The 12,781-nt window shown below is 33.3% G+C and overlaps 1 protein-coding gene across 1 annotated transcript in view; it reads right to left on the bottom strand.

Moving 5' to 3' along the window:
• Nucleotides 1–11,998: 11,998 nt before the first annotated feature.
• LOC135220196 (uncharacterized) overlaps nucleotides 11,999–12,781 on the bottom strand; it is a 1,009-nt gene continuing 226 nt past the window's right edge. The window contains exons 1-2 of the mRNA XM_064257478.1: nucleotides 12,702–12,781; nucleotides 11,999–12,289 (exon numbers count right to left, since the gene is read on the bottom strand). The exon at nucleotides 12,702–12,781 is cut by the window's right edge and continues 226 nt beyond it. Coding sequence (XP_064113548.1) covers nucleotides 12,157–12,289; nucleotides 12,702–12,781 — 213 coding nt within the window. The 3' untranslated portion in view covers nucleotides 11,999–12,156. The remainder of the gene's footprint in view (nucleotides 12,290–12,701) is intronic.

Here is a 12,781-nt window from a genome sequence, read left to right on the forward strand (position 1 = left end):
TGCTATTCTGCGGAGCATCAGCGGCTGTAACCACCAGTCTCTTTCTAAAAGGAAAATAAGATTTCATAAAGAAAAAAAAAAAAAGATACGCAGCGAAGATAATGGCCACCAAAATCAAAGCCAACCAACTGAATGTCATCAGGTCGAGGTGGTATTTCATGGAACTCTCCAAATCGAAGTTCCGACGCCTCCAACTTCCGAGGTCGAAGTTCTCCAGTCCAGTACAGGGTTGTCGTTTTGAGGAATTTCGTTTACTAGTGTGGCTTTCTGGTGACATCTGGCAACCCTCCGTGGGTTTTCCGACAACAGGCCACGGCACTGAGTAATAAAATTCTTCACTTTGCCTTTTTATGTTTTATCATGAAAATAAAGTTATAAAACATATCCTGCTTAGTTATAGAAATGAATCTTATTGAAATCATTTATTTTTCTTCATTAAAAATACTTTATGTTAAGCCAGTGACGTGTAGTTTTTTTTACGTCACTGAAAATAATTTTACATCGGAAAATACGCATCTAACCAATAAATTTTCCTCATTCTAACTAATAAATCATAAATAACGTAAAAAATCAGAAGAACTGCTTGTGGTAACACTGCTAAAAGCAAATGTCGTGAAGAAAAAACGGCATTGCTGGTCCAGTGGAGAGACGGTAGTTGAGGAAACTGTTCTTCGTCCAGAGAATGTGGATTGCTCAGTCGGGCCCTGAGTGGAAGACGCCTCTGTATATGTCCTATAAATAATGAAAAGTACCTTGTCACCTTTTCCCCACGGGGTTGTTGTGAGGTACCACATGTCGTGACATGAGACCGCTGCTTGAAAAAAAAAGAGAGAAAAAATAAAGATATATATACCGGAGCTTCGATTATATGAGGAGGCGATAAGAGAGATTGATCAAGGGCGCGAGGTCGCTCATTAATCTCCCGAAAATAGTCTTCATGTGAAATAGAGTTGTGTTCATTACGAAGTCTCCTTTTTATTATCACTTTAAAGGATAGTTTTCATGTTTCATCTGCATAGTTCTATTTATATGTTTTTTACATATTTTTGGTAAAATTTTCTGTATCGTTTTATTCCAAGCGTTTTACATAAAATATTATTTAATTAGATGGATAGAATGGGGATTCATCTCTCAATCCATTTACTCCTTAGGAAGACTTTTTTCCTAAAAACTGGTTCTCTAAATAAAACAAGGCGTGATCCGATCTCCAGCTTACTCGGGGGCGCGTTCTAAAATTTACGGTCAAATAGAGCATTATTTCACCAATGAATATTAATATAAGTGCGCTATATTTTATTATAAATAATTTTTCTCTACTGCACATCATTTATTTTTTACATTTTCACATTAATAGATAAATCATAAGTATCCTATCCTAAAATTCCTGTCTCTTTAACTCAAAACGAAACACCTTTTTCAGACCTTTTTAGGCGTCTCCATAAGGCTTTTCTAACACCCTAACAAAACAACAAGAAAATTACAACAACAACAACAACACCAAAGTGTTTTCTAGGTTTACTCTCCGAGTAAGCGATAAACGTGCCTTACATTATGTAAATATCAGTTGCTTTTTTCGTAAAATTGGCTGCAATTTTTAATAAAAGACCTTATCTGTTTCGCTTCATACCATGAAAGAGATAGAGTATAAGAATCTCTGTTGTAAAGTCCAGGAGAAGGAAGCTCAGTGTTATCTTCCTACTCTTACTTTCAGTAGACATCTTGTTGCTTATAATCTCGGATTAGTCAGGTGCAATTTGCAGTAAATATGGAATAGTAGTGAGATATACAACTGCATACCGAAAGCAGTCAAATTACAGGGTACCTGTGAATTGTGCAGATTACATTTAAGAACAAACTACCTTTCCAGTAACATACGATAATTACTTTGAACTCTTCGTCTACCTCTTTTTGAAAGAAGTTTGAAAAAAAAAAAAGTTCTGTTGTCAGCTCTCACAAAATATGCCACCAATCTTCATTCCTCACGGAAAATTTCTCCGGACTCGCAGTACTGTGCGTTCAGGCAGAACTAGTAAACATATATTCTGTTTAATGATGCCAAATTACACTCAAGGTCATGGGCGCTCCCAGGAGAAGAGAAAAAAATCATGGGATTCCCGTAGAAAGTCTGACACCATTCAGTTTTTTCTTCGATTTTCATCGTGTTAATGGATGAGTATATCTATCTCTCTCTCTCTCTCTCTCTCTCTCTCTCTCTCTCTCTCTCTCTCTATATATATATATAGATAAGATATATATATATATATAAATATATATATAATATGTATATATATATTGTTATGGTACATTGTCTGAATGGAAATAATTTATCTAACCAAGGCACTATTTGTACGTCCTTGTCCATAAACTTAATAAAAAGAGAGAGCTAAAGTGTTATGGTCACCATGATATATATATATATATATATATATATATATGTTACTGTACGATGTCTGAATGGAAATAATTTATCTAACTAAGGCACTATTTGTACAACCTCGTCCAGAAACTGTTTAGAAAGAGAGAGCTAAAGTGGTAAGGTCACCATGATATATATATATATATATATATATATATATATATATATATATATATATATATATATATATATATATTGTTATGGACGATGTCTGAATGGCAATAATTTATCTAACCAAGACACTATTTGTACAACCTCGTCCAGAAACTGTTTAAAAAGAGAGAGCTAAAGTAGTAAGGTCACCAATATATATATACATACACACACACACACACACACACACACACATATATATATATATATATATATATATATATATATATATATATTGTTACGGACAATGTCTGAATGGAAATAATTTATCTAACCAAGGCACTATTTGTCCAACCTCGTCCAGAAACTGTTTAAAAAGAGAGAGCTAAAGTGGTAAGGTCACCATGATATATATCACATAGATATATATATATATATATATATATATATATATATATATATATATATATATATATGTATATATATATATATATATATATATATATATATATATATATATATATATATATTTATGTATTGTTATGGACGATGTCTGAATGGAAATAATTTATCTAACCAAGGCACTATTTGTATGACCTCGTCCATAACCTGATTAAAAAGAGAGAGCTTAAGTGGTAAGGTCACCATTAACAATCATATCTCCAGCAGATTACTTTATTTACAATTAAAGGTAAAAATAAGGAAACGCATGATAAATGGAGTAACACTCAACAATTCAACAATGATTTGGGTAACACTACACTATACTTGCGAAGATGAATAATAACAGAATGGGTAGGGATGGATGCAAGCGACTTGGAGAGTGTAACCCAGCTTTGTGTAGCTGCCAGAGAAAGGTGCATGCATTAAGAATAGGATCAGCAAGGATACATGCAAACTAGCCCTGGGCAAATGACTTGGGACTTTGATTTAGCTGAAAATGTATGTGTTTGCAAAGGGAGGTGGTTCTAGTTTACTGGGGCTGAATTTAACAATAAATGGCAAATTCATCACACACAGATTCAAATGGCTCTTCTGCGGGGTTGGCCAAGAAGGTTTGTACAGAAGATTGGGGTTTCGGAAAAGGATAAAGGAATTTAGGAGGGTAAAAGGAAAGGGTTTGGTATCGAGAGGGAAAGGGCAAAGGGCAAGGGATCAAAAGCCTAATGCTGGCAGAAACTAACCTGGTTTTATATCGATATCAATGCTTCATCGGGTTTCCCACGCTGAGCATCCATCAGGGATGGCGTTTGGTTGCCCGTAGGATAAGGATGGGTACTTCAATGTCATGTGTTCAGTATGGCTGCTGGAAACTGGGTTATGAGCAGCCTTGGGAATATGTTTGGTCTCTCTGAGAGTTGAGCATAGAAAACAGGCAGGAGCATGGTTGCTTCATCTCTGCTGGTCGCCATGGGTGCTCAGCTTAAAGCTCCTCATCTGAGTTTCCATTGGTGTGCCCTGCCAGATTTAAAAACCTTGATGTAGTGAGCTGGGTAGAGTGGGATGCGGAGTAGGTTAAGGGGCGCCAGAAGAGATTCCCTGTTGGAAAATAACTCTTTCTCCCTCCTATTTACTTCAGCAAATTCACTTTAATTGATTTAATAGATTGTTCAGGTGGTAGCAGACCATAATCGCGACAATATATCTATCTATCTATCTATATATATATTATATATATATATATATATATATATATATATATATATATATATAATATATATTATATTGATTATATATATATATATATTATATATATATATATATATATATATATATATATATATATACATATTAATATATATTAATATATATATATATATATATATATATATATATATATATATATATATATATAATATAATATATATATATTATATATATATCTATATATATATAGATATAATATATATATATATATATACATATATATATATATATATATATATATATATCTATATATATATATATATCTGAGGACTGGACTATTGTGTGGAACTTTTCATTTAATGCCAGTATGCCTTTGAAAGGCCCGAGCAGTGAACAAAGTATCTGGTAGCTAGTTCACTGATTTGGAATGTGGCTAACAACTTCATCTGAAAATGAAGGCTAAAAATCAGATGAAATGGTAAATAAAGACGAAGACTATTTTATTACACTCAGTAGAAATAACTTTGTTACTTCTTACTTTGTTAATCGTTATAGCTTCATCGCCTTTGCTCGTGTTTTTTGCTGAGATTTTGCGTTGAATATGTATCGCGGGGAAAGTAGTGTCTGTTATGAGCATTTTAGTCATTGCATCCCATGAACTGATAGCTGACAAGTGAGATAATCAGTTTCTCAATTGTATAATCATTAAAGATCCACATAGAACGTAAGCATTTGACAGGATATGAGTGTGCATATTTTTTAGAATATTCATAAGAAACAATATTTTTTTAAAACTAAGATAAATTAGAATAATGTAAAGAGGATGAATGTATAATACTGAAATAAAAGACGTGTATCAAAAACAATAACCTGTTATAACTTTGCCCCAGCGAAACCAGTTGTAGTACTACAATGTAATACATGATCAGAAGCAACTTACTTATTAATCATACTAAATTAGATCTCGAATAACCTTCATAATTAGGGTATCATGATTTTAAGTAGAACGCTAATTATTACCGTTCAGATAACAGTAATTAATTTATACTTAGTACGGTCTCACTGGAATTCGAAGGCAATGTGTTCCATGACCATCGAGATAAACAATTAACGAGTTATATTTGCAGAATAGTTTTTTGAATGAGTTATTAAAGACGTGTTCCCTTTCATTCATAAAGCGGTAATTCCCCAAGGTGTTATTCACTCTCAATAAGCAATCATGAAAAACTATACCAGTCTTATCGAAAGAATAATATCTAGGAACTAAAATGATTATGAATTTTTTCTTTGCTGTATTTTCAGTCAGTTCCTGCAACGTATACTTCTGATCTGAAATATGCTATTTTGTACTTTAGTATTTTGATTCAGTTACTGACAGTTATATAGCTAGTAACTCTCTCTCTCTCTCTCTCTCTCGTCTTCTCCTCTCTCTCTCTCTCTCTCATATACTATATATATATATATATATATATATATATATATATATATATATATATATATATATATATATATATATGAGAGAGAGAGTTATGAGGAATATGTATATATATATATATATATATATATATATATATATATATATATATATATATATTGTTTGTAATTTATTCATTTAGAAAATTATTTATGACAATAAGCATTTTGAATGCAATTCTATAAAAACATTTCCCCTAGCAAAATATCTGTTATCTCTTTAGAACTGTCTTTTTTCGCATAATCCTTAAAGGATTGTCAATAAAGGGTTAATAAAATATTTGCTCTTATATTTAACGTTCATAGACAGATAAAAGGGATGGCATACAAAACAAAATGCGTTACATATAAATAAAATTATCAGTAAATAGAATCATTTGAAGGACAGAATTCTAATTAGAGAACAACAACTTGAATTAAAATGCCGTTGTGTTAGGATTGCCAAAGGTCACGGCCAGCGTAGGATGATCGATCTTATCTCACAATGGTGGCATGAGATTGATCCCATTTCATTACAGCATCAGCCAAGGCATCCACACTGGTTCCAGGGATCGACTAGCGAGAGAAAATAAACAGGTTATGATATAAACAAGGTTCAGGTTTGAATTGTAATTAACCTCTCACTGCTTAGTTAAGTATGTATATCATACACTTAGCTTAGTGTTTCCCACGTGGGGTGGGGAGGATTGGATTTTTAAGGGGGCTTTTAGGCTTCTTTCACGGGAATATAAGAATTATATTATATCGCCACAGGGGCATCAGGGTTTTAGAGGAGATTTGGTGGGGCATGGACAAAAAAATAAAATAAGTAATAAATAGATAAAAATATTAATAAAAAAAAAGGTTTGGTAACCACTTTTGGAGGTGAGGTCCAATGCTAAATTTCTACTTAAGAGTGAACAAGTATTATGAAGTATTTTCTGTTTAAGCCTTCTCTAATGCTTATTGAGATATTTGTTATTGAAATTCATATGTTAAATTACCAGGATGTTACGGCATATAATTGCGAACGCACAAAGAAATCAAATTACCTGTCTCTTCCGTATTTATCGAAATTAATTTCATGTCTGTTCTTCTGCCAAGCATCAGCAGCTGAGACCGCCAGATTTCTCCCCAGAGGGAAATAGGATTTGGTGAAAAGATCAGCAACAAAGATGACGGCCACCACAATCAGAGCCAAGCAACCGAAAGTCTTCAGGTCAAGGAAGGTCTTTGACGGAATTAGTCAGATCAAAGTTCCTCATCCAGCTGCTTAGGTCAAAGTTCCTTAGTCCCTCCTGTAGGTGGTAAACGAGTGGGGGCAGGACAGAGGAGGCCATGATTCTTTGTGGTGAGAGAGTGGGTTGCTTAGTGATGTCCAGAGCGCCTGTCCTGTCCTTGTATGCCAGGCCAAAAATGAAAGGAACTTAGGCCTTCTCAATCCAGTGGAGAGTACCGCTGGATACCGGATATAAATGACCAAATAACATTAAAAAAAAAAATAAGAAACAAAAAGAAAGCCCACTAAAGGTTATTTGGACTGATGGGGGAACCAGAGGGTGATTTCGGTATGCAAATGAGGTAGATTAACAGTCGGTCATAACACCAGAATTCGGTACGAAACATACAATTTTTTCTAAGTACAGGTATCCATAATTCCAAATGTAGGTTAACAGTTCATGTATTTAACTATAATCATCAGTGATGAGGACGCATTTTTCGCTTCTTATTAGTAAATTTACGTGTGATACTTCATACGTATTTTCCCGATGATTTTAGCTAGATTAATCATCAGAAATGAGAGCCATCATTCTAAATAATCAGATACCAACAATGAATATGAACAGATCTGAACTCCCATGATATCTTCAAATCCAAGCTAATCGTAATACTCTGTTGCAGTCATTGTAAGCAACAGAATTAACGTTATCGACGTTAGGGAAATTGCACTCTATGTTGTTTCACAGTATGACGAAAAATAACAACAAAATGAAGAGAACTTCATCAATAACGCATTTTCCTTTGTCTCCTTCTCTCTAGACTTCGAAGATTTTTTGTTCTTTTCAAAAGGGAGAGTGTAAGCGTTACACCATTAATAATCCCTGCTCACCCAACAGTATTGTCATTTACAGTCTTTGTTCACCCTTGTGCAATTTGCAGTAAATATAGAACAGGAGACAGGAATACTCCCCCGTATCGAAAGCGTTCAAATTATATTTTTCTCAGTGCGAATAGTGCAGATCACGTTTAAGATCAACTTCATTCCCTCAAAAAATTTATTTGTTTGGATTTAGCTGTTAGAATGTTTAGTAGTCAATACATCTATACATATAGTATATATATACCTATATGTAATTGCGGAAAACCACTTCATCCCTGAGTTTTCCCTGAATTTCTACTGAAAGGCGGATACGATGGAAAGTAATTATATATGACATATATATAAATATATATATATATGATATATATATATATATATATATATAATATATACATATATATATATATATACTATATTTTATTATTTATATATATAATAATAATATATACACACACATATATATATATATATATATATATATATATATATATATATATACATATATATATCGAACTACAAATGTCCTTTAATATCTAATTCGCTCTACCTCGGAATTAATATATTTTCATATATGCTTAACCGAGGGGGAATTCATTAAGCGATAACAGAATTGGCGATCGACAGGCGCGAACCAGCGACCTCTCAATTCCAGGACTGGCAGTGAAGCGGTGTCGGGGTGGTTTAAGGCTTCACTGCCAGTCCTGGAATTGAGAGGTCGCTGGTTCGTGCCTGTCGATCGCCAATTCTGTTATCGCTTAGTAAATTCCCCCTCGGTTAAGCATATATGAAAATATATTAATCCGAGAGGGACGACGATTATATATATATATATATATATATATATATATATATATATATATATATATATATGTGTGTGTGTGTGTGTGTGTGTGTGTGTGTGTGTGTGTGTGTGTGTGTGTACCTTCTTGTACTGACTGTTCCTTTTATCCAGGAATTACTGTACTAAGTGTCCCTTTTATCTATATTATGGTGCTGACTGTCCTTGTTATCCAGGTATTACTGTGGTGACTGTTCCTTTAATCTCAAAATTACTATATTAACTGTCCCTTTTATTCAAACATTATTTTGCTGACTGTCCCATAAATACAGATATTACTGTGGTGACTGTCCAGTTTATCTAGGTATGACAATAATGACTGTCCCCTTTATCCAGGTATTACTGTGGTACCTGAACCATTTATTCAGGCATTACTGTGATACCTGTCCTTTTAAAAGAGGTATCACTGTTCTGACTATCCGTTTTATTTAGGTATTTCTGTGGCGGCTGTCCCATTTATCCAGGTATTACTGTTCTGGCTGCCCCTTTGATCCAGGTGGTATTACTGTAGTGACTGTCCCAATTATCCATATCACTATACTGCCTTTCCCTTATATCCATGTATTACTGTACTGAATGTCTCATTAATCCACATATTTCTATGCTGTTTGTCCTTTTTATCCAATGATTACTGTTCTAATTGTCCCTTTTATCCAGGAATTACTGTGGTGATTGTCCACTTTATACAGATATTACTGAGGTGACTGTCCCATACTAACTCACACCTCTACTAAACCTAAACACACACCTTGTTAAAGAATAATTAATCGTAAGAAATTTTTTTTTCAATATGTTACAAAGATAACGAGTGCTTGAAATGAGGTATAATAAACCCGTAGAGTTTATTTGACACATATGTTACAAAGGGGAAGGGGAAAGGGGATGGGGGAAAAGGAAGGGGAAGTGGGTAGGGTTTGAAACTTACCATATTATCTCAATAGGGTCAGTTCAAGCGATTACAACATCCCTCTTCTCCTTTCCTTTTGTAGCTTGTGCGGTAATTGTTTGACTGATCTAGACAAAATTAGGCACGTGGCCATCATCAGACCCAACTTAAATAATAGGTTTAGGTTGCTGAGCCTTGGTTCTCAGGAGGTATTTTTTTTGTTAAGTGTGTTTTTAAGGGTAGAGTAAATTTTTCAAGAAACTCGCCCTAAGATAATTTTCGTGTCAAACCAGGGACCTCTCACTGTAGAGGAAAAGTTGATATATATATATATATATATATATATATATATATATATATATATATATATATATATATATATATATATATATATATATATATATATATATATATATATATATATATGTGTGTGTGTGTGTGTGTGTATGTGTGTGTGCTTGTGTACGTGTTGTGCGTATGTGTGAGGTTGCATATTCCTTGTAGGTCAGTATATAGTATCAATTTCCTCCCTTCAGTGAGAGACCACTGGTTTGACGCGGAAATTATATTAGGGAGTGTTTCTTGAAACATCTAGTCTGCCTTTAAGGACGGTAGCAGTTAATTGTGTACCTAGTGGTAAATCAACTGTGGTGGATAGCAGGCCGTGTAAAAATGAATATGAGCTTAGCGAATATGAACTAAAAAAAAAAAAAAGACTTCCTGAGAACCAAGGATCAGCACTGCCTGGAGCAAGATAGAATACGTAAATAGAAAGATGGTATTTCTCACTTGATACATTGTGATACAGTCATGACCTTGGACTTTTGTTGTTGAACTGATAATCAACCATTGCTAATAATCGGTCATTACCTTTTAAAACCAGTGTGTCACAACAGACATCGCTATGTGATCATCTTTAACCTTACCTCTGTAAAGATAATCAGAATTCATTTATCATTTATTATAAATTCACTAAATAGTATTGGTCATGACGTCATCTTCGTTTTTGTCGAGGAGTTCAGTTGCTACATCTCAGAGCCTATATATATAAAAAAACTGTTTATGATTTGAAGGTCGTACTGAGTTTGATAGATGAATGATGAGTCTGTTAAGTAAATTAATTTAATTTATTAATAAATATGAAAATGTACAAAGTTATTTGTAATCTTACTGAAGTAAAAAATAATTCACTTCATTGCCATTTATAGTAAATATATATATGCTCATTTAGAAAAATTATGCCTTTTGAACTGTTATATTGCAGTGCATATTTTTTAATGTTGAATTACATTTCCCTCGAATCTGTAACTATCATGAGGTTTCCTGGTGCATATTCCACTACGATGGAAAATAAATTTCTACATTTCTAAGCAGTTCGGTTAAATAAATAAATATTTATCGTTTTACAGGTAACTTGAAAATCATTACCTACATGTTATTATATTTGTTATTCAAGGCGAGCAAATGTGGATTTGGAATATACATTAGCGTACAATGCGAGCTTGAATAATACATCATTATTAAGAAAAAACACAGCACATACAAAACCTTTATGTAAATAAGATGCAGCAGCTATATGTTTTAAATTATGCTGATTGTACTTAATTAAATTATGTTTTTACATGGTAAAGAAGGGTAAAGTTCTTCAGAATGGAGCGTTATAGTATATCATACACCGGCTGCATGATTTGATATTAAGTCATGTTAAAGTGGCTTTCAAAATATATATTCTTATCAGGGTTTATTTTTGTCAGTATCATCAAACGTAGCATTACAAATAGTCAAGTGTTCAGTAATGTTTTCTTGAACGTGCTAGTATACCTTCCTTACTGATAATCTGTGATATAAATATGTCAAAATTGTCGGAACATCGATAGATTTATCTCAACAAATTTCGCTAAATCCCACAGCAATGAAGAGTAGCTTCGAAGTTTCGTTAATTTCTCCAATAACTATGTCATCGGGAATACTTCACTTCAATACTGTCTTCCACTATTTAAACTGATTCATTTATTGACAGCTTAATACTTATTCCACAAAAGGGAACCCTTCATGGATATGATAAGTGGTGATCCATTTAAGTATCAACATTACCTTGATATATTTCTAAAAGAACTGTTATAATTCTGAGATGTAGCAAGATTCATTTCTGTCTGTCAGGTCCCATAACCAGTTTTTGCTTACTCGGGGAGTATGCCTACAAACTACGTTGTTGTTGTTGCTATTGTTGGGGGGTTAGGAAAATCCTATGGAAAAGTCTAAAAAGGTCTCAAAAAGGTGTTTCGTATTGAGTTAATGGTACAGAAATTTTAGGATATGATATTTATGATTTATTCATTGGAATGAAAATGTAAAAAATAAATGATGTGCATGTTAAACAGTACAGAACAATGATTACTGATAAAATATAGCATATTCATTTTAATTTTCGTTGGTGAAACAACGCTCTATTTGACGTACATTTTAGCATTCACCTCGAGTAAGCTGGAGGTCAGATCACGCCTTATTGATTCATATCATTGATTCCATTTGATTTTTGTAGAACTTATTGGTAAAAGGACAAGCAACAATTCGTGATGGTTTTCTTATTTATAATTAGCAAAGAACATTACATACCATAGAATAATCTATGTAATAAATAAATAACATAAATATATAACAGATAAAACCAAATGAAAGACAACGGAGAAAGCTAAGGTCAGTCTCAATCGCCTAGAGTATTATTAGGACTGCCAAAGGTCACGACCACCGTAGGAAGATCGATCCTTTCTCAAAATCGTTTCTTCTGATTGTTCCCATTTCTTCACAGCATCAGCCAGAGCATCCAGGACTTCGGTCACTGGTTCCAGGGATCGACTGGGGAAAGGAAATTAGTATTAGGAATATAGTCCAGATAGACAGCCTAATATAAAAAAAAATCAGTGGGCTGTCAGTTAGATACATATTTAGAATATTATTCATAAAGAACAATTTGATTTTGAATTGATAAAACTGTACTTATGCTTTATCATAAACCGAATATAGGGGTTTTTGCTGATGTATAATTTAGAAGTTAATTTAGAGGTTAATGTATATGAACTTATAAAGTTGTAGTTAATAATTGATTATACGATGCAAAAATGATGGTACGTTAATCATTTTTAGCCATCAGGTGTCAAACAAAATATCAGTTGGTAAATTTCGATAACGATAACTGATGGCTAAAAAGGATTCAAGCACCATTATTTATGGCACCATATAATCATAGATGATGGAGAAATCGTGTTACCTGTCTCTTCCGAATTTATCGAAAGTGATCTGGTGCCTGTTCTTCTGCCAAGTGTCAGCAGCCGAGACGGCCAGACTTCT

This window comes from Macrobrachium nipponense, chromosome 1 (assembly GCF_015104395.2).
Source record: "Macrobrachium nipponense isolate FS-2020 chromosome 1, ASM1510439v2, whole genome shotgun sequence".
Classification (NCBI taxonomy): domain Eukaryota; kingdom Metazoa; phylum Arthropoda; class Malacostraca; order Decapoda; family Palaemonidae; genus Macrobrachium; species Macrobrachium nipponense.